The 24673-nt window shown below is 35.5% G+C and overlaps 1 protein-coding gene across 4 annotated transcripts in view; it reads right to left on the bottom strand.

The window, feature by feature from the left end:
* The window catches only part of Uggt (UDP-glucose-glycoprotein glucosyltransferase), an 835069-nt gene that overhangs the window by 83095 nt on the left and 727301 nt on the right, over positions 1 to 24673 (bottom strand). For all 4 annotated transcript variants that reach the window (XM_090403047.1, XM_090403050.1, XM_090403049.1 and 1 more), the window contains 2 exons: positions 17455 to 17564; positions 5260 to 5332 (listed from right to left, as the gene is read on the bottom strand). In XM_090403047.1, coding sequence (XP_090259173.1) covers positions 5260 to 5332; positions 17455 to 17564 — 183 coding nt within the window. The remainder of the gene's footprint in view (positions 1 to 5259; positions 5333 to 17454; positions 17565 to 24673) is intronic.

Here is a 24673-nt window from a genome sequence, read left to right as displayed (position 1 = left end):
GCAGATGAGCCCTCATATGTTCAGTTTACTGTAAGTGCATGTACACACACACACACACACACACACACACACACACACACACACACACACACACACACACACACACACACACACACACACACACACACACACAGGAAGATACCTAAATGCCACTTTGTTGCACCACCATCCTGCCCAGAAGCTTGGAATTTTCAAAACCTTAGGCTCCAGGACAGTGCAAATTTTGTCCTCACAACAAGCAATGTTGTGAGGAACAATGGGCTCTACTCACATCATTCCAACAAAATGGATAAAACAAAAAAAAAAATCCTTGCCAAACTCGTTAAAAATAACAATGAATCCCCCACCCCAAACTTGACAAATACATACACTATATCTTTACCCTACATCCAAGGCACAACAGATAAACTGGGTTCCCTCCTGAAATAAACTATACAAACTATATACAAACCTCTAAACAAAATTTCTATCTGTCTAAGACAAATCACGCATTGCCTAAATCCTCTCTCCTTCTCTGGTGTCTACAGCATCCCCTACCAGAATGAATTCAATATTTCAGACAGACAGAATGCACCACTTTTGTCAGGAGAAAAGAACACAAAAAATATATCTGGTTGGAGAATCAAAAGGCAGACTATCTCAACATGCCATAGAGAAAGACCATGTCATAAGATGGAATTAAGCTGGGCTACTTTACATATCCCGGTTCAAATCAGAGAGACTATTCCTGAAAGCAGAGCAAGTTCTACAAAACCCAGTAAACTGCAACAGAACGGACAGTATGATTTTAAACAGATTCTGGTGCGCAGTCCTATCTACCAATCAGCATTAACAACAGGAATCACCATGAAGAGTGGCACTGTTGTCCCCACTCCCCATGCACATGACTGTCCTTGTTATCCAGGTCATTTTAGTTTGTCTTCACTGACTGTGTGATGTTAAATTGCCTCTGATAACATTAGATTAAGCTAGTGAAGCATCCACTGTAATATTTTGTTTACAGTTTACATTGTCTACATAGTTTTATGTTCCAGAAACTTTGACATGAGTAACATCAGCAACTACGTAATTTTAAACATGGAATTACTAAAATAGCTGTATATAAGATTGTCTTCAAACTAATTTTTACTTATGGATATCAGAGCTGGTTAGAAGTAAAACATTTGATCAAAGTCTGGAGACCACAGATATGAGAATCCTCAAAAAGATTACGAGACTGAACAGATGGCATCAATGGCACTATAATAATAAAAAATGAGGATATTAGGGACAAGCTTGACATTGATAGCATTCAGGAATGTGTTAGCAGAGCTAATCTCTGGTGATGGTATGGTCACTTAAGCAGGGAAAAAACTCACAGGAAGACCAAGATATAGGTCAAGTGATACAGTAAAAAGTGCCTTAGAAGGCAGAAATATAAGATCTGATAATATTGCAGTCTTGACAGATAACACATTATTTGGAGAAAAATTGTTAATAGGAAGTAAGTAATAATGGAATTTTTTCGTGTAGTACCATCATAATATCCTGTATACTCCTGAGGATAAAAGTCAGGAATTAGATGATAAGTGGTGGTGGGTTCACTATGTATGTGTTAAGCACATCACTGTTGGTGAAATGATGTTTTATTTCGTTGTTCATTTTTTGTTGTATTTTTCATGTTTTTAGGGGGTTTGCTTCATTCCGGGAGTTGTTTTTTTTGTGATTTGTTACTGTATTTATTTATGGCTTTTTTTAATGAATGGTAATGTCAAAAAGTTATTATGTGAGTAAAGTATGTAGTGAGGTGCATGAAGGGAAACAAAGACTCAAAAAACAACATGGTTCCCACACTGTTACTAGTTAATGCATGTACCTTCACAGTACACCTGAATATCTCATGAAACCATTCTCCTCTAGGCAGAGTAAGCAGGTTAAATTTTTCAAATGTACCACATTACCAATGTAGCAGCTGGTTTGTAAAACCACTTTTATTACTGTACATTTAAATGGAAGGTGTACTGATTCCTCCTTCTTACAGTGAGTCGTATGCAATTGAAAGAATGTCACCTATACGAGGGTGGTCTGAAACCTTCTCGGCCTAACAATTAAAAAACGAATTTATAATTTCAAAATTATTTATATTTTTCAACATAATCTCCTTTAAGACAAATACATTTATTCCAGCGATGCTCCAGTGCCATTATTCCATCCCTGTTGTGGTTCTCAGTAAGAGCTACAAAATATCTCTACAGCTGCAATCACCTCTTGATTTCAAGAAAAAAGGTGACCAGCGAGAAAGAGTTTTAGTTTTGGGAAGAGATAGAAGTCAGAGGGAGCCAAATCTGGGGAATAGGGTGGATGTTCTGACAATTCATAGTGCAGATCCCTTAATTTTCCCACTGCCAAAACACTTTTTTGGCAGGTGCATTGTCCTGATAAAACATGATTTTTCTTCTACAAACCAGGTCTTTTCTCACGAATTTTTTTTGTCTAGTCTGGTTAAAAGATCGAATAATATTCCCTGGTTATTGTTTTACCCTTTTCAAGATAATTAATAAACAAAATGCCGATGCCATGACCTTTCCTGCTGATGGAGCCGACTTTGTCTTCTTTGGCACCGAATAACCAGCTTCTGTCCACTGTTTTGAATGCTGTTTGGCTTCTAGTGTGTAATGGTGAATCCAAGTCTCATCCATAGTAATAAATCGATGAACAAAATCAGTTTTATTCTTTGTTAAAACGCTCCAAGCACTGTTCAGAGATTTTCATGAGAGTGCGGTTTTGATCTGCTGTGAGCAAGCGCAGCACTCATCTTGCGCAAAGCTTTTTCATTTGCAATTCTTCATGCAAAATATATCCTACATGTTCTTTTGAAATGCCTATAGAGTCAGCAATTTCACGCACTTTGACTCGCCGGTCATCCAATACCATATCGTGCACTTGATTAATGATTTTTGGTGTTGTTACACTTTTTGGACATCCTTCACGTTGATCATCTTCAAGGCTGGGCTAGTACGGCCACGTTTAAACTCAGCAGCCCATTTCTTAATTGTCGAAAACAAAGGAGAGTGCCCATAAACTTTTATAAACTTTGAATGAATTTCCGTTAAACCTTCTTTTAAAAAGAATTTTAGAAACGCACAATACTCAATTTTATCCCTTTCAAGGGATACAGACAACACTTTTGCTTCAGACAGCTGTATAAAACAAACTCCTTAATAGAATGACTTGCAATTTCACATGGATGCTTATGACAGATGAACCAACTTGGAAAAAAAAATCTTGCCGATAGTGATGCCATCTATGGTAGAGAACTTTTCAGACCACCCTCATATTTCATGTAAAAGTGTGGAAAATAAACAGGAGACTAAATTGGCACTTTTGTCCTCTAATTAGAAGAGTGGTGTTTCATCAGGTGGCTTACTGTCAATATTGAAGCAGGAAAACTGGTTGAGCGATTAAGAGTCACTAGAACTAGAGCAACCACTGGCCAACCCCCATTCTATTCTATCCATCTCTATTCTTTGGAACAATCTCCCTGACACTATTTTTCTTACAAAGTACAACCTCCCACTCTTTAAGAAAAATATCACCAGGCTACATTTTTTCCTAAATCATTTGCCCACACATAGCACTGTAGTGTTATAGGTCTTGTGACCTTTCATATGTGGGATGAACATAAAAATAAATAAATAAAATAATAGTAAAAAAAGTGGTAAAATACCGTGATATTTGAATAGTTTCACAGCATTTATAATAATGATTGATTTCCTAGTTCTGAGTTTTGGGAGACAGCTATGGGGGATTCCCCCATAACTCAGTCGGTATGGTCAAACTCCTTGGTTGGAAAAACCTGGGTTTGAATCTTGTCCTGAAAAACCTTTATTAGGGCTTTTCAACTGAAGGTGAGTTAGCAGGTCTCATTCAGAGGTGGCAGAGTTTTTATTCTTCTGGAAACTCAGGTTTTTTGTCCCACAATCAAGGCAAACCAGCCAGTAGCACGCGCACATACACAATTTACCGACAAGAAGTACTTATAGGCATAGGGCTAACCACCTTATCTTGGAGTTATGATCACAAAATCCAAGGATACTTGGAAGGTCATGGGCACTTAAGTGCCTGTTAGACCCACTGATGATGATGAATCTCCTTACCAAAGCCAGTATCATTATTTCTCAAGTTCTACTTAGTCATAACCATTACTTATTTGTTTTGTCTATATTCTATTTAAACAGATCTGTTAAAGCTAGTCACAGTAATGGGTTTACTTTCATATCCATATAATTACCTTATTCTAAAAATATTAATTTAGCATCGATGACTTCAGCAACATCGTTTAGTAATATACATACATACATATATATGTCCGCCTGGTTAGCCTAGTGGCTGTGCGCTTCACAACCATATGCCTGGGGAAGGAGTATCTTAGGTTCGATTCCCATCGGAGACGTGAAGAGCTGAAGGATCTTCCTCAGCCATAGCCAAGTTAGCCAGTCTTGGGCGTGGACAGTAGGGTTTTTCTCCCCAGTTTATCTGGGGTTTTTCATCCTGCAAAGCAGGCAAACCGGCCTTGAGAACTCAACACCACTGCAGACATAGGATACGCCAGGGCATAGGGCTGACAACCTTATCTTGTGAACGGGTGAGGGCCGATGATTAATAAACCTTCGACACTGCAAGGTAAAAGAAGGGGAAAGGAAAATGAGATGAGATTTCATTCTCATCTGTTAAATAATTATGTTTATTGCTGTTTTGGCATTATTAATTCCAGTTAAATATAAACTACTCATTTTCACTTTTGGCTGGATGTTTGCCTTTGCCTTTCATTAAAATGATACAGAGAAATTATTCCATTCTCTGAAACCCAATTTTATTCTCTGGCTGTTGATTTCATCTTACTTTAATACCATTTTAAATGAATGTGTTATTTCTTTAGCTTTACCATGCAGAAATCAATTTAAAAAAATTTTTTTAATTGTCAGTTAAAAGGTGCCAAATCTAATTTGGCATCTTTTAAAACTGACAATTTTTCAATTTGGATGTACACATGATAGAAATTCATCATCAATGGCATATAAAATGCTAATTGTTACAGTTTCATTACAGTAGAATCCTAAATTTTAACCTTCAATATCATGATGCACTGTAGAAACTAATTTACCAATTCATGTGTTGTTTATTAAGCTTTATAACATGCCATTTACAGTATATTTCTTTCATGTGTTATTAATATTGCACATGGATTTTATAATAACACACACAAAAAAATAATTATACCTGATCGGCATCTACAAAAATAATTTTCTTCACATCAAGAGGAAACAGTACATCGAGAAATAGTATTTTGTACCTATAAGAGGAAAAAAGGAATAAACCATCAAAGTAAAATATATAAATTGCGATATTCAAATAGTGATGAAATGGAACAGCCATTTATATGACTTGACCTCATCTCATAATCCAGACAGATGGAAGAACAAAAATTAATAGACAATTAATCTGATAAGAGCAAAATATCTATTTTTATTTTATTATTATTATTTTTTAAATAAAGAGTGCTGAAAGAACTATCTGGCTTACCTTGATATTGGTATTATAATACTGTATTAAATAGCATCTCAATTCTCTGCTTAGCATGTAGGTTCTATTAGGACATGCCACCTTACCTCAGTCCTGAAGATATTTTCAGGTGCAAACTTTGTTTGCTTACACTTGGATAAAGGATTAAACTAAATTTATTATAGTCTAACCAAGTGCAAAATAAACCTCCAACATCCACATGATGCCATGTAGTGAATGCCATACTTACTATGGTGAAACGAAAACTTTCATTTCATCTCATTATGAAACTTATAGGTTTATTAAGAGAATTTTTCTCTTAATAAACCTGTAAATCATCTGATCACAGAAAATCAACTCATCAAAAAGACTAGATTGAGGATCGATATACACCTCCAGATTATGGAGCAGTAATTAATTATTTATTTATTTTTTTTTTTTTACCTCTCTCCACAGCTGGCCCACATGTGTTCAACTAAATGTACTAGCTATCTTAATGAGATCTACAACAATAACAAACAACAACAAAAAAAAAAAAAAAACCTCAGTAACAGCACGTCTATCTTCTATAAGTGATTTACAATATGCAAAAAATCACAGTGTGTCAAGGCGCGATGCACTATTGAAGCAGATGAAGCAGCCAAGGTACATTGGTAGGTGCTCTATGGAGAGGAGAGGCTTGCCCTGCTCAGGTGAGAAGCTATGGGTTACTAAGAGCTTGAATGAGTCAGAAGCATACCATTCATGGTATATGTGCCGTGAATAGCTCACCTTACCGTACTGCAGTTACACAATATCTGGCCACTAATTTGCAAAGTTCTTCGTTATTACCATTATTATTACTATCATTACATTAATATCAGTTTTTCTTAGAAGTTTTTATTATTAGATTTTTAGCAGTTTTTATAATTATTAATAGGTATTTTATTTTATTTTTCAATATGCCACATCAAAGAGCAAGTTCTCTTTATAAGTCACTCAACTCCTGTGGCAAGGTGTATGAGACTAAATAGAAAGAGTGAAATTATTGAACTTTCTTGAAATAATAAGGGATGGTCTGCTTTCTCTTACAATTGTAATATAAGATATTCCACTGATTTAACAGTTGTGATTGGTACTATGACTGTAGTATGTCAGCACTGTAAAGCATTTAAATACAGGCATAAATCTCCCAGAATATGTTGCTTGAATGGAAAGATGAAACTAAATGAGATCACAGCTCCTCCTCCTGAACCCTCATTGCAATGCAATATCCAGTTTCATCAATTTATTGAAACTATTCTAGCTTACAATTCCGCATTTCAACATTTGCTTCACCCAAATGACATCATTTGGGTGAAGCAAATAACTGAAAAGGAGTTCATGCCTACTTTCAAGGTGTAAGGTCAAGTGTACCATTTGGCTGAAAGTTTGTTGCCAGTCGAACCAAATGATCATAAATTTTTACAAATTTATTTGATTTCAAACTTACATGAACAAGCAGCTTTCTGTTGTAGACAGATCATAGGATTCAACTCAGAAATTTTATTTGATTTACAAGGAATACTACATCACCACAACATACATATACAATCTTTTATGTCAGCTATAGAGAACGCTAACAATGTGAAGGAACTAAGAATGGCCATACATGCAAACTGAGTACCAACAGGATATCATGTTGGTAGATTCAATGTGGCTACAGCTAACGTAGTAGCAATTATCATTACTGGGCAAGAATTTAACTGCAGAGACATAATCTTACATGGTTGTGATGATAGACTGAAACGAATATGCAAAATACATAGAGCCTATGATGCATTCCAATATCCATTTTTATTTTGCAGAAGAGAGGATGATACTGCATTAATTTACGACAAATGAATCCAAGAAGTGGAAAACCTACAAGTAGAAAAACTGTTTCAGCAATGAATTTTTATGTGTATCTCATGATGATATGGATGGAAAATTTAAATCCACTACATGGATATGGTCAACTCATCAATCAATACCGAGTTGACATGTATGCTAAACTTGTGTCAGAAAGTCTCACCTATATACATTTAAACTCAATTAAATTTTGGTTAGAAAATTATATATATCTCCATGATGCATTGTGCACTGATGAAAATGCTTCAAACATTGGCCAAATTCAAATACAGTCATACCCCAAAGTTACGCGGTAGGTGGGACCAACAAAAAAGCGCGTAAGCGAATTTGCATAACTCGGGAATAATTTTGCAAACAAACATACAAAATATTAGTTAATTGGGACCAAAGGTTTACAAAAAACACCTATATTTTTTAAGAAATATAATCATAATTGTAGTTTTTCGTACATAAAAAAAAAATAAGAAAGTTATTACGATGTCAATGGTTTCATAAAATCTAATAGATTTTGTCTGATGTGGCATAATGTCTTTTTCTTGTCACACAAAATTTCTTCATAGCAAGCTAATGATTTTTTTTATTCCTTACCATGTGGCTACAATTTGTTCCTCATTAGAATCTATGTCCTCCAAAATCTGTAAACCTTTCTTTTATGATTGTTCTTACTGTGGATTCCTGTAGATCAAACTTCTTTGCTAGCTCACAAATTTTCATTCTGCCTTCAAAATCCTTAATAATGTTGAGTTTTGTTTCCAAAGTCAATGTTTTTCTTTTCTTGCTAGCTGTAGAAGAATTGGCCTTGCTTCCTTTGGACGACATTATTATTTTTTATGTGTCAAAATTTTTATCAAGAACATAACATTAAACAATCGCAAGGTTAGTAGACTATAAAAATCATGTATGAATGGAGACCGTGCGAAACACGTCAGTGCTTGTTCACAGCATGTGTGACACTGGCGAATGCAGCTGGCGCTGGAAAGATACGACTAGTGGTGAGGCGTGAAGTGGGATGGGAATACGTACATATATGAAACAGTGTAACTCTGGATTCGTGTAAGTCGGGGTATGACTGTATTGCCTTCTTCTTTCATGGGAAGCCCCGTTATTTCCATGAAAAGACACAAGATACAATTGTCTATATTAGAGCATATGGGGGTGCTGACCTTTTCATTACCTTTACCGTGCAACAGTAACTGACCAAAGATTTTGGAAAATTTAATACCTGATAATAAGACTTATGAAACGCATGAGATCACTGCAAGTTTTTCATGGCAAACTGAAAAAAAATTGATGAATCTCATCACAAAGCACAAGATTTTTGGAGTGTGGAGGTGCAATATGTATTCAGTAGAATGGACAAATCAGAGGATCGCCACATGCTCACAAATTGATTTTGCTTGAAGATAATATCAGGAGTCATGAAAACAATTCAATTGTAAGCGCCAAGATACCTTCCAATGTGACAAAGAATTGTTCAATATCATAAAATGTATGATGCACAGTCCATGTAGACCTGTTAATCCAAAATCACTGTGCATGAAGTCAGGAAAGTAAAAGAGATATCCAAGATCATTTATCAATGAAATGCAAACAGGGGAGGATGGATATCCACAATATTGTCGATGTGCTCCTTCAGATGATGGCTGAATTCCTACCTATATAATAGCTAAGGAACTTTTGAAATTGATAATTGCCATATAGTGCCTCATAATCCAGAAGTAGCCATAGTATTCAACACTAAATACAAGGCTAATCTTCTTGAATGGCAGGCAATATCAAGTAGAGTGATGTGGGCAAATATCAGAATAGGGAAGGTAGAAGTGGAGGAATTTTTTGAGGCTCTAGAGAAAGCAACTGACACAATGAAAAATGAAAAGTTGGTCCTTGTTCTTGATCTAAATAGCAGAGTAGGAAATGACTGTCAAACAAACAGAAATATTTTGGGAAAATTTGGAGAAAAGAACAAAACTAATAACAATGGGAAATACCTGTTGGATTTCTGCTCAGGACATGGACTGGTTATTACTAACACAATGTTCCAACATAAAAATGTACAAAAATTCACATGGAGAGAAGAGGCAAGGAACAAGAAAAGTCTCATTGACTTTTCTTGTTCCTTGAGTGTACTAATTTCGGAAAGTGATCACCATTTAATCTTGAGCAAGATAAAATTGAATTTCATATTGAAAAGAAGAACAAGTAAGAAAGTTTAATGTGAATAAAAGTTGAGCAGCTCTCAGATATGAACTGTGGATTAAAATACACAAATATTATTCAAGAAAAAAAAACGAAAAAGTTTGAGAACAGGAACCAAACCTGGAGATTCAGTGGCAAGCCCTGAAGAAAACATTGATTGATTCAGCCAGAGGCACGTGGTGAGGTTGTCTGTAAAGATAGAAAAATCAGAACTTCGTGGTGGACACAGGAAGTTAAAGAGGTAGTGAAGGAATAGAAGAAAGTATATTGAAAGTTCCTGGCAAGTAAGTCAGCTTGTGCTCTTAGAGAATACAGAGACAAATGTAAAAAAACTAATCACTGTGTAAAATTAGCTAAAAGTCTTGGGAAGACTTTGGCAGAACACAGAAAATAAATATCAGGAAGGTGGCAAAATATTCTATATGATGATGAAACAACTCAGTAAAGGAGGAAAGATTGCTGTAAAAGGAATTAGAGATGACATTAAAATTGGAGAAAAAGATATCCTTGATGTATGGAGTAATTACTTTGAAAAATTGCTAAATGAAATGAGCAGTGACAGCACTGTGGTAAAATACACTGAACAGACATGCAATCAGGAACACATACCTATACTCAAAGTAGGAAAAGCGATCATGATCATCATATTCCTTACGTACCCCTCAAGCAGTGTACAGGATATTATGATAGTACTACAGGAAGAACTTACATCATTACTAACTTTCTATCAAAAATTTTCTTCCAAAGCAATCTGTTATCTGTCAAGACTCCAACATTATCAGATCTTATATTTCTGTCTTCTAAGGCAGAAATATAAGTGTATCAGTTCACCTATATCTTGGTCTTCTTCTGGATCTTTTTTTCTGCCAACCTGGCAGAGTACCCTTATTTCGCATCTTTCTTCTCCCGTTCTGTTTACCATACCATACCACCTGAGATTAGCTCTGCTAACACATTCCTGAATGCTAACAATGGCAAGTTCTTTCTTAATATCCTCGTTTTTAATATGATATTGCCATTGATGCCATCTGTTCATACCCCCTAATCTTTCTCAGGACTCTCATATCTGTGGTCTATAGTCTTTGGTCAAGTGTTTCATTTCTAACCCAGCTATCAAATTCATAAGTTAAAATTGGTTTGAACACTGTCTTGTATACAGCAGTATTTTTTAACTATAAATTCACACGTATGCCACAGTAATTAGTTTTTTAATAATATGTAAATATTTCCTCTTAAGTATCATAATACATCATCAGGAGAGTTATAATCAACAACAGGAATTACATACAAAAAACACATTACTGCACATGCTTACATTGGAATCCCTCTATGTATACAGTAGTGTGTTTAATTACTAAATACTATTGGGCTGTAATTAAATTAAATTAAAACTGATAAATTTATTGTATACAGCTGAGGATAACAATTTCCCAAATTTTGGGATAGCGAGACAGTTGTTACAGTTAAGACTGGGTCTGTGCTGTTAGGCTTTAGCACTTTCTTCATACAAATGTTCATGTTTATACATGGATCAATATAGTAGCTTGGTGTGTTGCCATTGGATCCTGTGGTTGGCATTTTGAACTCCATGTTGTGTGAGACCACATTAGTGAGGTTTGATAAGGTGGATGTGGCCTTGATGTTCAGAGATGCATTTATTTACAGATCTTCCTGTTAGTCCATAGTAAGACATTGGCATTTTGTATGCGCCAGGTAACATCAGCGGTGAGAGTTTGTCTTTTGGAGAAGGTAACAAATTGTGAATTTGGTTTATAGGTAGCAGTGAGAGTGTATTTCTTCAAATTTTTTGACAAATGTTCAGAGATGCCTTTGGTATAGGAGTCCTATGGACTTCTTATCTAGGTTGATATTTTGGAAGGTGGCTAATAATATTTTGAGTTGTTATTGAATTAAATCCATTTAGTGAGGCTGTATCTTTAATTTCAAATTCTTGTTTTAAAGAATCTTCAGAAGAACAAAATTTGTGTGCTCTAGAATATAACAAGCTGAAAAAGTTGGTTTTTGATAGACTGAAGTAGAAATGGAACCATCTTAATTATGTTGGATGTGTACATCGAGGAAGGAAATACCTTGCGACGATTCCTTTTCTAGTGTGAATTTGATGAGAGGATGTAGATTGCTAATATTATTTACAAATGAGTAAAGTTCTTGTTCCATGTGACTCCAGACTGCAAAGTCACCTTTGTCATCTCTAATTCCTTTAACAGCACTCTTTAACCCATTTCTGAGATTTTCAATGGCCTCCAGAATATTTTGCCACCTTCATGATATTTATTTTCTATGTTCTTGCCAAAGTCTTCTCATGACTTTTGTCTAGCTAGTTTTACACAGTGTTTAACTTTCTTACATTTGTCTCTGTATTCTCTAAGAGGCACAAGATGATTTAATCACCAGGAATTTTTGATATGCTTTCTTCTTTTCCTACACTGGCTCTCTAACTTCCTGTCTCCACCATGGAGTTCTGATTTTTCTATCCTTGCAGACAACCTCATCACATTTCGCTCTGGCTGAATCAATCAATGTTTTCTTCATCGTATGCCACCGAATCTTCAAGGTTCGGTTCCTGTTCTCAAACTCTTTCATTTTTTTTTTTTTTATAATCTTTGGGTATTTTAGTCCACAGTTCACATCTGAGAGCTGTTCAACTTCTATTTGGTTTAAAACTTTCTTAAATGTTTTTCTTTTCAAAATGAAATTCAATTTTATTCTACTCAAGACTAAATGGTGATCACTCCCAATTTCAAATCCTTTGTACACTGTAGTATCCTGCATGAGTGAGAAAACATCACTATCAACAATAATATAATCAATGAGACTTTTCTTATTCCTTGCCTCTTCTCTCCATGTGAATTTATGCACATTTTTATGATGGAATATTGTGTTCGCAATAACCAGTCCATGTCCTGAACAGAAATCCAACAGGTATTTGCCATTATTATTATTAGCTTTGTTCTTTTTTCCGAATTTTCTGAAAATATGTCTGTATGTCTGACAATCATTTCCTACTCTATTTAGATTAATGAGGACTAACTTTTCTTTTTTCGTTGTGTCAGTTGCTTTATCTAAAGCTTCAAAAAATTCCTCCATTTCTACCTTAGTAGAGCCTTCTGTGGGACCATAGGCACAAATAAGTTTCATTGTCCAGTTCCCCATTCTTATATTTGCCAACATCATTCTACTTGATATTGCCTGCCATTCAAGAAGCTTAGCCTCATATTTAGTATTGAATAGTATGTAATCATTCTTTTCCCTGATTTTTATTGCCTGAATATAACATTTTGTATTTGTTGCTTAGGAAGATCACCAATTTATGTCTTTTTTTCCCCCGTCACCCCTATTATATCAATCTGACACTTATCCAATTATTCTGCTAGTTCCATTTCTTTGCCATGTAAGCTTCTTATGTTGATAGTACCAATCTTGAACTCTGGTGATGTTGAGAGTTTGGATGTGTTTCAGGATTTTTTCCAGTAGCTGACTTTTTTGCTGTTCACTCTGGTTCCCTGGCAAAATAACAGGAACCTTGTTTAACTGGCAACATCCCAGCTGGCATGAAATTCTGTCATGTTTTTTTTTTTTTTTTTTTTTTTTTTTTTTGTGGTTTAAGCCAATAAGAATACAATTTGGTCATCTAAATCCCAAATTGGAAGCCCATCCTCATTCATTCAGTATCCAGGTAGATACCTAACTAAGGTCAGAAGCCTTGGTTATTTCACCACATTCCTTTAAAGGCTGTTTGGAGGTCTCCTCTCAGTTATACAGCTTTGACCTTTAAGTACCCTGAAAAAGCCATTAAAAGCTTGAAATGTGGAAAGGAAGCAGGAGTAGATGATATTCAATCAGAAATGCTCAAGTATGGAGGTATAAAATTCTTGCAGGGGCTGCACTGCATATTCAACCTTTACTCAAGTATACATGGTTTTTAATATTTAATAATATTTATGACAGTATACTTTACTTAAGGATACATAAATATTACCGGGAACACTCAGTAGGAAAATATACCTCTTTAATTCTCACATTCAGTTTTATTTCCCTTTTTTGTACATGGGTACTATGAGAGCTCTCCTCCAATCATCTGGAATTCATCCCTGTGTCCATGCTTTCTGAACTATGCAGTGCAACCACTGCAATTTTGGTGTTAATTTGTCTTATTACATATATGATCAATAGTGCTACTGTAATTTTTATTGAATTCTGCTTATTCTGGAAGTTGGCAAAAATGTAGTTTATTTTGTGCTAATGATTTTTAAAAATTTTGTATATCATTGAAAGTTAACCGATAGAGCAGTAACTTTTAATATCTTCTCTGTCTCCCTTTTTAAAAACTATGATAAGGATAGCATTATTCCAATTGTTTGGTATTCTCTTCTGTCTTAGGCATGATGTATAAATTTTACTTAACATAGTAATGACTGGTTCACCACCTACTTTCAGAACATCTATTAGTAATTCATCTTAACCTGATGTCTTTCCATTACCCATGTTACCCATTGCATGCTGAACTTCCTTTAAAATATCACGGCATATCTCTTTCTCTTTCATGTAGGGAATTATATTTTTGTTTTCATATTCACTTAAGTCTTGGGAATTTTCATGTAATTTAGCATAGAAAGATTCTATTCTTAATGATTCTTTGTCTTTAATTAATACTCCATTCTCATCTTTAAGGGTTATTAATTTATTTTGTCCTATGGACAACTCTCTTCACACTCCTTTTACTCATTTTTGATCTGAGAATTCTGTTCCACTTCTCTTGCCTACATCTCTTTTCATTTCTCTTCTCTTTCTTAGAAGGCTTAAGGTTTCTTCAGACAATTATCCAAGTCTTCAATCATATCAATATTATAAAATTTTTCTTCTCTTTCAGGAAGAACTCTTGTTTTTTTTTTCTTTCAAGATTTAGTTAAATGATAGAGGGTCTTTTATATTTGATCAGTTTGTCTTTCCCATCTTTTGTTGATAACAATTTTTGATCTCACTAATCACTAATGTAGTCACTACCTGTATCAAAACTATTTATTACATCTGCATCTTTGACAATATATAGGGTTAAAATATAATCTATTTCATTAACTGTCTCCATTTGGACTTTGTCATGTCCATTTCTGATTCTTTCTTTTGTTGAATACCTCTGCTTTCAGCAAATTCTATTATTCTTTCTCCATTTTCATTTATCTGGCACAGTCCATATTTTCCATTGGCTGCTCGATGTGCATTTCTTGAACCTACTTTACCAATGAAGTCTTCCAGATAGTAGTAGATTGTGTGAAAAATAGCATCTTGACTGTAAGGGAATGTCTAGTTTTTTAGATGTTGAGGAAGCTGTTGATGTGATGTGTTTATGTCAGGAGAAGCTTGAGATAAATGTCACTCCAAGCAGAAAGAGATCCGATTCTGTCAGGCGACTATGTACTACTGAGGATAAAGGTAGTTGAGCTGAGATCACTTTTTCAAGAGAAAAGACAAGCTGCATTTTGGTTGTACTGAAGGTGACCAGATTGTCCTCACTTCATTAAAGAATAGTTCAGAGATCAGTGTTCAAGGCACTGGCTGAAGATCATCTTGAATCTTAAAATGTCTGAGCATTGCATGGTTTATCAAATGAGTAGGATGATGGAGAGCACTATCACCAGTAAAACTGTGAATAGGATTAGTGGTGAATGAGCATAAGTTATTTATTTATAGGAGAAAGAGAAAGCAAGTGAGAGAACAAACTCTGAGGCATTCTGCATTGGTGGTAAAGCTCGAAAAGAGGGAACATTGCCACCAATTACAGAAGCCAGTAGGTAGATCAAAGGAGAGAAATTAGCAGGACTTGATGCCAGATACAATCAAAATCTCTGGAAACGTCAACTGTTAGCACATATTTCTCCAAACCTCTGCCATGGATTTTGAATGGCAAAATCCATAACAATAATTGCTGATTAACTGGTGGGCTTCTAGTTAGTGGAGAAGTTGATTGTTGATAACTTTGTCCATTATTCTGGAGGGAATTGAGTAGATGGCAATTGGTTGGTAGTTTGACAGGATGTTTCTCTCTCTCTTTTTTGGAGGCTGGATATACAATTGCTTTCAAGCACTGGAATAAGTGCCAGCTAAGTGTAGAAGATTGTAGAGACAATATAGTCAGGTGTTAGCTTTGAAGAGATGCCATCAGGACAAGATGACATTTTAGTGTCCAAGTTGTGTAGTATCCTTCTGATATCTTTTTTTTTGCTGAAAAACTGCAGGAGGCACATGGTGCTTAGATTCCAGTGCTTGAAAGCAATTGTATATCCAGCCTGGATATACAATTGCTGAAGGAAAAGAGTGATGCCATCTGGATGTGTGTGTGTGTGTGAGTGTGGGAGAGAGAGAGAGAGAGATGTGGAAGTGCAGTGAGTAGAAATTGCATCTGAATGCCTTAGCAAGGGACAAGAAGATTCCATTTGGACAGAGGCAATTTTCTGCTGTTGGCCTTTCTGACAGCAGATTTGGATTTGCTGTGGTTGTTATGTATTTATTACATGCTTCAGTATGCATGAGTATGAAATGAGAGTCCTAGAGGCAAGCCAGCTATGGTAACAGAGTTTTTTCATTCAACTGCTTTGAGAAACTTTCTATTGCACCAGGGTTTAGAAAGTGAACAAGAATTTTTAATATTTAATACAATGAATGGCTTCATGCCAGTGAAGATAATTTCTGTGACTTGCTCAGAGGAGGTGTTTTTGCTCAGAAGAGCAGAAACAATAGTAAAAGTTCCAGACACCATACAGTACCTTTATAGTTGGGACCCACACAATATTGTGATCTGAGTTACTGAGAGACACAACTTCTACAGCACATCTGGAAAGAAATCAAGGGTATTGGAATAGTAAAGACAGTCATCAGGAATTTAGATAGGTAGATGTATAATTTGCATTAACTCACTGCTAATAGCAAAAACTTCTGCATCTTATCCAGATTGCTCTGTGGTGTTAGAAAAGCAGAGCCAGTTGGAATTTTGGACAATAAGGTCACCTAGGAAGATGACCTCCCTATTTCAATATCTGAATTGCAGACAGTTGAGCTCTGTAAGAGAAAGGTGAAGAAGTCAGAGTGGTTTGGAGACCAGTATATAGAGCAGATGAATGTTACTAAACAGCACTAGGAAACCCTGAGCCAGAGGAGATCAAATGCAGAGAATTCTAAATTAGCCATACTCTGGTAAACAACATCAATCTTATAAAGGTGCACGTACCATCTTTGTGGCAAAGAGATTCAGGAAATGTGTAATTTTGACATTGAAGTGGACAGTAGTTGATGTAGTCCAATTTGAGTTTCTTTTAAAAGTCTGGTTTGAGTGACTGTCAGTGATGATGAACATCACTTGTGATTATGGCACAGTTGTTGGCAAAGTGGATGCGCAAGCTCTTTTTTTTTGGGGGGGGGTGGTCTGGCATGTATACTATTCTCGATCTGCTTTTTTTGTTGGAATCAGGCTTTGAAGTTTAATTGCAGTGCCTCTGTTGATGATTTTACATTTCATTATTGGTTCATTTAAGGTTAGATGGAGGGATAGAGCAAGAACATGCAGTGAGTGACCAGTCTCCATGCAGTAATGACGAATCCAGAGTATGTCACCAGACAAACTTCGTAGGTGTATGGGTAATACATGAGGAAGAATAATTCACAATCAAAATTACATCCATCTTAAGAGTGGTAATTATATTAATATAATTATATATATTTCTAATTATCATATGAATTTGTGAATTTTGTGTGAATTATATAAGAATTATATATTAAGCAATTAAGCCTTGAAACGTTTTATTAATACAAACAAAAAATATTTATGAAACTTACCCCCATATTATACGTTGCTTTTCTGTTTGTTGATTAAGCCATCTAGGCCATTGATACTGAACTAATTCATATTCAAATTTATAATGTTCAGCCAAAAAGGGTAAAGAGTCCTACAAAAAGTAGTTGCTTAAAATAATTTTCAAGTAAATGTATTTCAAACATAATATAAAGTGTTATGTCAAATATAATTCTGATTCTAAGGTAATTATAATACACAGAATTAAAATATTAAGTGACAAACTTTGTTATTCTTTGATAACACAAAATTTACTCATTATAACACATATTTCTGACACTGTAAAGTTTTTTTTTTAAATAACATTCCCAATTGAATGCAAACTGTTAAAAAAAAATTTTAAAAAAAAGCAGATTTCTTGAAACATTTTTTTTTTTAAAATCATGAATGATGGATAGTCCAGTGTCGCAAAACTCATTCATAGAAACATCATCTCTTAATAGAAAGTGGTGCATAAGATGACTGTGGCTTATGTGTAGCCAAGCAAGAACAACTTCCTCTGTTTGAACCCTATGCAAGCTAAACTGCCATAATTTGATTTCAGGCTTAAGTTGGAGCTTATTATTTCTCTCTGTTCCAAGATGATTACCACTGGGATAAACGTTTGTGTCTGGTAATCTGCCGGTCATCAATTACGGTAGAAGCAGGTGGTGGATGTTTGAGAAACGAGCTGACCTAGCTGCAGTATCTGAAGCCTCATTTCCCTTGATTCCAACATGGTTTGGAATACAACCAATGTACATATAACTGTGACTTCCACAGCTGAGAAAGGAAGTGATGAATTCAAGATGGCACTATTGTTTCTGTAGCTCTATACTTTTTATTGCCTGAAGAGAACTCGGTGAGTCTGAATATAATTATGTACCTTTGGTAGCGGTGCAATCAGATTTATTTTAGTGCAAGCTCTACCGCATACAGCTGTAAAGCTGTTACAATCTAATGGGATTTGTGCAGATATAATGCTGTCTGGAAAGATAGCAGAAGATCTCACTAGGTCTTCCGATTTTGAATCATCTGTATAGATAGGCTCAAAATTGGAGTATTCAATTCTCTGAGCATTAAAGAGCTGGTAGACAACAGGGGAGATGGAAAATTTTTGTAGCCTAGTAAAAGAAAATCTACATGTAATAAATTTAGTTTAATCCTTTATCCAAGTGTGAGCAAACAAAGTTTGCACCTGAAAATATCTTCAGGACTGTAGCATGGTGCAACTGTTGGCAACTCGGAGCAAAGGTGGACCAAGCTCTCATCACTCCTTGTCTCAGTATCTCCCACCATGTCCTTGCAGATATGTAAAATGCTATGCATTGAGGGAAGGGCCACTACCCAGACCGGTTTTGACCTTTTTTGAGGTCTCGTCAGCGGGAGGAGGCAGACCCAGAGGTGGTGATACTAAGGCAGAAGCAATAGAGAGGTCATATTTACCTATATGAGTTGCCAACTGGTGTACCACCTTATTATTAAATTACTCTGGATTTAGAGAAAAATGTTGGAAGTTTATTTTGCACTTGATTAGACTATAACAAATTTAGTTTAATCCTTTATCCAAGTGTGAGCAAACAAAGTTTGCGCCTGAAAATATCTTCAGGACTGTAGCAAGGTGGTGCAACTGTTGGCAACTCAGAGCAAAGGTGGGCCAAGCTCACATCACTCCTTGTCTCAGTATCTCCCACCATGTCCGCAATAGAGAGGTCAAATATGACCTGTCTATTGCTTCTGTCTTAGTGTCACCACCTCTGGGTCTGCCTCCCACTGACGAGACCTCGATAAAGGTCGAAACCGGTCTGGGTAGTGGCCCTTCCCTCAATGTATTGCATTTTACATGTCTGCAAGGACATGTGCTTTGCATGGTGGGAGATACTGAGACAAGGAGTGATGAGAGCTTGGTCCATCTTCGCTTCGAGTTGCCAACAGTTGCACCACCTTGCTGCGGTACTGAAGATATTTTCAGGTGCAAACTTTGTTTGCTCACACTTGGATAAAGGATTAAACTAAATTTATTATAGTCTAACCAAGTACAAAATAAATTTCCCAAATCTACATGCTGGTATGCATGGATGCCATGGTGGAATTGTGTTTAATGGTTATGCTGTCCACACAATATGTAGGTGAGCTGTTATCTGCATACCAAAATGTTTTTGACAGAGTGATGATGTGAGGCTGCATTAATATATTTAACTATACAAGTTGGTTTTCTTGATATTGTAAAATTGATAGGGATTTTATTTTCATTGCTAATAACAGAAACAGCTCTTGACATCTCAGTAACAAAGATGGGTCATTTGCATCAACGTACAGACTAGGAATGGGTGATGTTCAAAATGCTCCCATTGAGTTCTAATGGCTTGATGTGAATAAGACGGTATGGCCATCATAGGGTGCTCTGCTTGCTAGAAGCATAGACTTTGACCCATAATCAAGTTTATAATCTTATAAATGCCCTATACAAAAGAAGCAGAGAACATCTGTTAGGACCCAAAGAGATGCATGAATATGGTGTGCAGACTGTTTATTACTTTATGGCATTTATCTCGCAATTGCCTCACATGATTTTGTTAGTTATCATGTCTGCACATAAAGTGTCTGCTGCTGCTGCTGTGAAAATCTAAACTAGTTTATAAGCACCCATTTTGAGAGAATGTTAACAGCTTGTTGTAGCTGTCATTCTATGACCCTCATAAATTACATGAATAACAGAAAATGGTAAAGTCATCCAGATAAAGGGTATTATTTACCGTTTGAGGAAGAAGCTGTTATTGAGTTGACCTTGACTGCAAAAAACATAACACTTAATACTGAACCTTCTGAGACTCCCTCCACTTAGATGTATGGCAGGAAGAAAGTGGTTCCCACTTGGGCTTGGAAAATTTGGTTGGATAGAAAGTTTCTGATAAAAATGTATTTTTTTTTTCAATATTCCAAATCTTCAAACAGTGTTGTATGCTTTTTCCTATCAAAGAAAACTAATACTGGATGCTCACGTTTTAGGAAGGCATTTCTAATGGATGAATGCAGTCAGATTACATGATCAATAATAGAATGATATTTTCGAACACCAGATAGTGTTATGGAAAACGAAAAGGTTTTTAATGTCATATTAAAGTTTATTTGGCATAATAAAGTTTATCAAAAACATGTTTTATGACAGATTCAAATAATTTTGCCATATCAGGAAAACCAACTTGTACAGTTAAATATATTAATGCAGCCTCACATCATCACTTTGTCAAAAATATTGCATGATGAAAATTTTAGTTCATCATGCACATAGGATTTGTTCTGTAAATAATGAACTATCATTTATTAGAGCTACTTTTATCTCTAATGGATATTGATACAAACGTAATCAATAAAATAATAATTATGGACTTCATCCTGATCCTCTTCATGAAGTTCCTACAATTTCAAATCCATATGTTAATTGAATCATGATATCATCACGCTGATTCAGGATGCAAGAGTGTATAGAGGATTTGAAATTGAACGTGACCATTACTAAGCAGAATAAAAATGGATATCACATTGAAAAGAACAGTATAAAAACAATTAAAGTAAATTGTAATTGCACAGTAAATTGTAATTGACTATGCAAGCATTATGGAAGAAAAAATGAATAAATTGAAAATAAGAACCAAACCTTGGAGTCTCAATGGCACACTTTGAAAAAGAAAACATTGATCGATTGATTCAGCTAGAGAGGTATGGGGTGAAGTTGTCTGAAAAGATAGAAATATAAGAACACCATGGAAAAGAAGAATGCATACCAAGATGCACTAAAATAATATAGAGAAAAATGAAAGAGAGCTAAGCTATGTGTAAAAGTAACTAAACAAAGACATAGGAAGACTGATAAGAGTATGGAAATAAATATTAGGAAGGTGGAATTAGGAATACTCGGGAGGCTACTGAAGACGCTTAGAAATGAAATGAATACTGTAAAAGGAATCAAAGATGATAATGGTGACATAAAAACTGAAGATAAGGAGGACTGTTAAATGAACCAAGCAACGACACAACTGCACTAGAAAATTTCAAGAGAAAAATGCTAAAAAGAGTACATATCAATACTTGAGGTAGAAAGAGTCATCAAAACTGTGCAATATGGAAAAGTAGCTGGAGTAGATGATATTCAACCAGAAATGCTTAAATATGCAAGTATAAAATTTCTGCAGTGGCTGCATTTCATAATTCAGATGGCCTGGTCAGAAAGTCAAATTCCTGATGATTGGAGTAGAGCTCTCATAGTACCCATCTATAGAAAAAGGAATAAAGCTAAATGTCAGAATCGAAGAAATTTCTTTACTAAGTGTTCCAGGTAAGATTTATGCAAGCATACTTAAAAATAGGTTGAGAAAGATTATAGAAGAAAAATTTGGAGAACAAGCTGTTCAGGGCCAAATAGAGGTTGTCAAGAGCAGATTTTCACTTTACATCAAATAGTTGAGAAATCGTGTGAATATGAAAAAAGGATCTATACTTAAATTTTGTATATCTGGGAAAGGCATACAACAAGGTATCCAGAGAAAAGCTTTTCAAGATACTACAATTATATGGAGTGAATGGAACATTATACAGAGCAATCCATAGTCTATATTTAAGTTGTCAGTCAGCAGTAAAAATTAAAAGAAATACAGGAAGATGGTTTGATGTAAAATCAGGGTAAGGCAAGGACGCACATCATCTCTACTCTTATTCTTCATCTATATGGATCACATTATGAAAGAAAGTGGCATTAGGCCATGTGATATCAGAATTGGAGATGTCACACTTAGCTCCTTGCTTTATGCAGCTGATGTACTCCTAAACACATCTAGTGCAAGTCTCCAGGATTCTCTAATTAAATTGAATTACAGCTGTAACAAATTGACATGCAAATCAGCAACAAAACTATGAAAATAGGCATGAGCATAGAAAAATTCAGTGGCATTCTAGATGGAGATCCTATAGAATAAGTAAATATTTCAGCTATTTAGGCACAGTTTTTAGTGAAAATTGCAGGTTAAATGTGGAAATAGATAACAGAATAAGCAAATCTGGTGTGGTAATTACCAGCTGAATAAATTTATATGGAATAACAGTGAAAGCACACCCCAACTCAACGTCACCAGAGTTAAAGATCGGTGCTATCAACATAAGAAGCCTAAATGGCAAAGAAATGGAGCTAGCTGAGGAATTAGATAAGCACCAGATCGACATAATAGGGGTGACTGAAACAAAAAAGACAAAAACTGGCGAGATCTTTCTGAACAATAAATACAAAATTATATTCGGGAAATGTCAATCAACGAAAAGAAGGCCTAACCATAGTGTTCAACACAAAATACGAGGCTAATCTTCTTGAATGGCAGTCAGTCTCAAGTAGAGTAATGTGGGCAAATATGAGAATGGGGAATTGGACAATGAGACTTATTTGTGCCTATGGTCCCACAGAACGTTCTACTAAGGTAGAAGTGGAGGAATTTTCTGATGCTTCAGAAAAAGCAACTGACACAATGAAAAAGGAAAAGTTGGCCCTTGCTGGGGATCTAAATAGCAGAGTAGGAAATGATTGTCAGACATACAAAAATATTTGGGGAAAATTTGGAGAAAAGAACAAAGCCAATAATAATGGCAAATACCTGTTGGATTTCTGCTCAGTACATGGAGTGGTTATTACTAACACCATGTTCCAACATAAAAATGGGCACAAATTCACATGGAGAGAAGAGGCAAGGAATAAGAAAAGTTTCATTGACTATGTTATTGTTGATAGTGATGTTTTCTCCCTGATGCAGGACACCAGAGTGTACAGAGGATTTGAAATTGGAAGCGATCACTATTTAGTCTTGAGCAGGATAAAACTGAATTTCATATTGAAAAGAATAACATGTAAGAAAGTTTTAAAGTGAATAAAAGTTGAGCAGCTCTCAGATGTGAACTGTAGATTAATAAAATACACAAAGATTATTGAAGAAAAAATGAAACAGTTTGAGAACAGGAACCAAACCTTAGAGATTCAGTGGCAAGCCTTGAAGAAAACCCTGATTGATTCAGACAGAGAGGTATGTGATGAGGTTGTCTGCAAGGATAGAAAAATCAGAACTCCATGGTGGACACAGGAAGTTAATGAGGCAGTGAAGGAAAAGAAGAAAGCATATCAAAACTTCCTGGCAAATAAGTCAGCTTGTGCTATTCGAGAATACAGAGACAAATGTAAGAAAGCTAAACACTGTGTAAAACTAGCTGAACAAAAGTCATGGGATGACTTTGGCAAGAATATAGAAAATAAATATCAAGAAGTTGGTAAGGTATTCTGGAGGTTGTTGAAGAAGCTTAGAAATAGAGGAAAGAGTGCTGTAAAAGGAGTTAGAGATGATAAAGGTGACATGAAAACAGGAGAAAAAGATATCCTTGAAGTATGGAGTAATTACTTCGAAAAATAGCTAATTGAAACAAGCAGTGATAGCACACTGGTATAAAACACTCAACAGGCATGCAGTCAGGAATACATATCCATACTTGAAGTAGAAAAAGCCATCAAAAGTCTGAAACGTGGAAAGGCAGCAGGAGTAGATGATATTCGACCAGAAATACTCAAGTACAGAGATATAAAAGTCTTATGGTGGCTGCACTGAATATTTCAGAAGGCCTGGACAGAGGGACGAATTCCAGATGATTGGAGTGGAGCTCTCATAGTACCCATATATAAAAAGGGAAATAAAACTGAATGTGACAATTATAGAGGTATTTCTCTACTGAGTGTTCCTGGTAAGATATATGCAAGAATACTTGAGAAACGGTAGAAAAGGATTGTGGAAGTGAAGTTTGGTGAAGAACAAGCTGGATTCATGCCAAATAGAGGCTGTCAGGATCAGATTTCCTTTATGACAGATGTTGAGAAAACATGGGAATATAACAAAGATCTGTATATAAGTTTTGTAGATCTGGAAAAGGCATATGACAAGGTGCCAAGAGAGAAGCTATTCAATATGCTATAGGTATATGGTTTCAATGGGGCATTATATCAAGCAATACTTAGTCTGTATTTGAGTTGTAAGTTGGCAGTTAGAATTGAAGGAAGTACAGGGAGATGGTTTAATGTTAAATCTGGTGTGAGACAAGGGTGTACATTATCCCTTCTGTTATTCATTACCTATATGGATCACATTATGAAGGAAAGTGGTATTAAACATGATATCAGAATTGGAGATGTTAATGTCAGCT

The sequence above is a fragment of the Typopeltis vanoorti genome, chromosome 13 (genome assembly GCF_054136105.1).
Source record: "Typopeltis vanoorti isolate ZY-2024b chromosome 13, IOZ_Tvanoo_1.0, whole genome shotgun sequence".
Lineage (NCBI taxonomy): Eukaryota > Metazoa > Arthropoda > Arachnida > Uropygi > Thelyphonidae > Typopeltis > Typopeltis vanoorti.
This window is presented reverse-complemented; position numbering and strand designations above follow the sequence as displayed.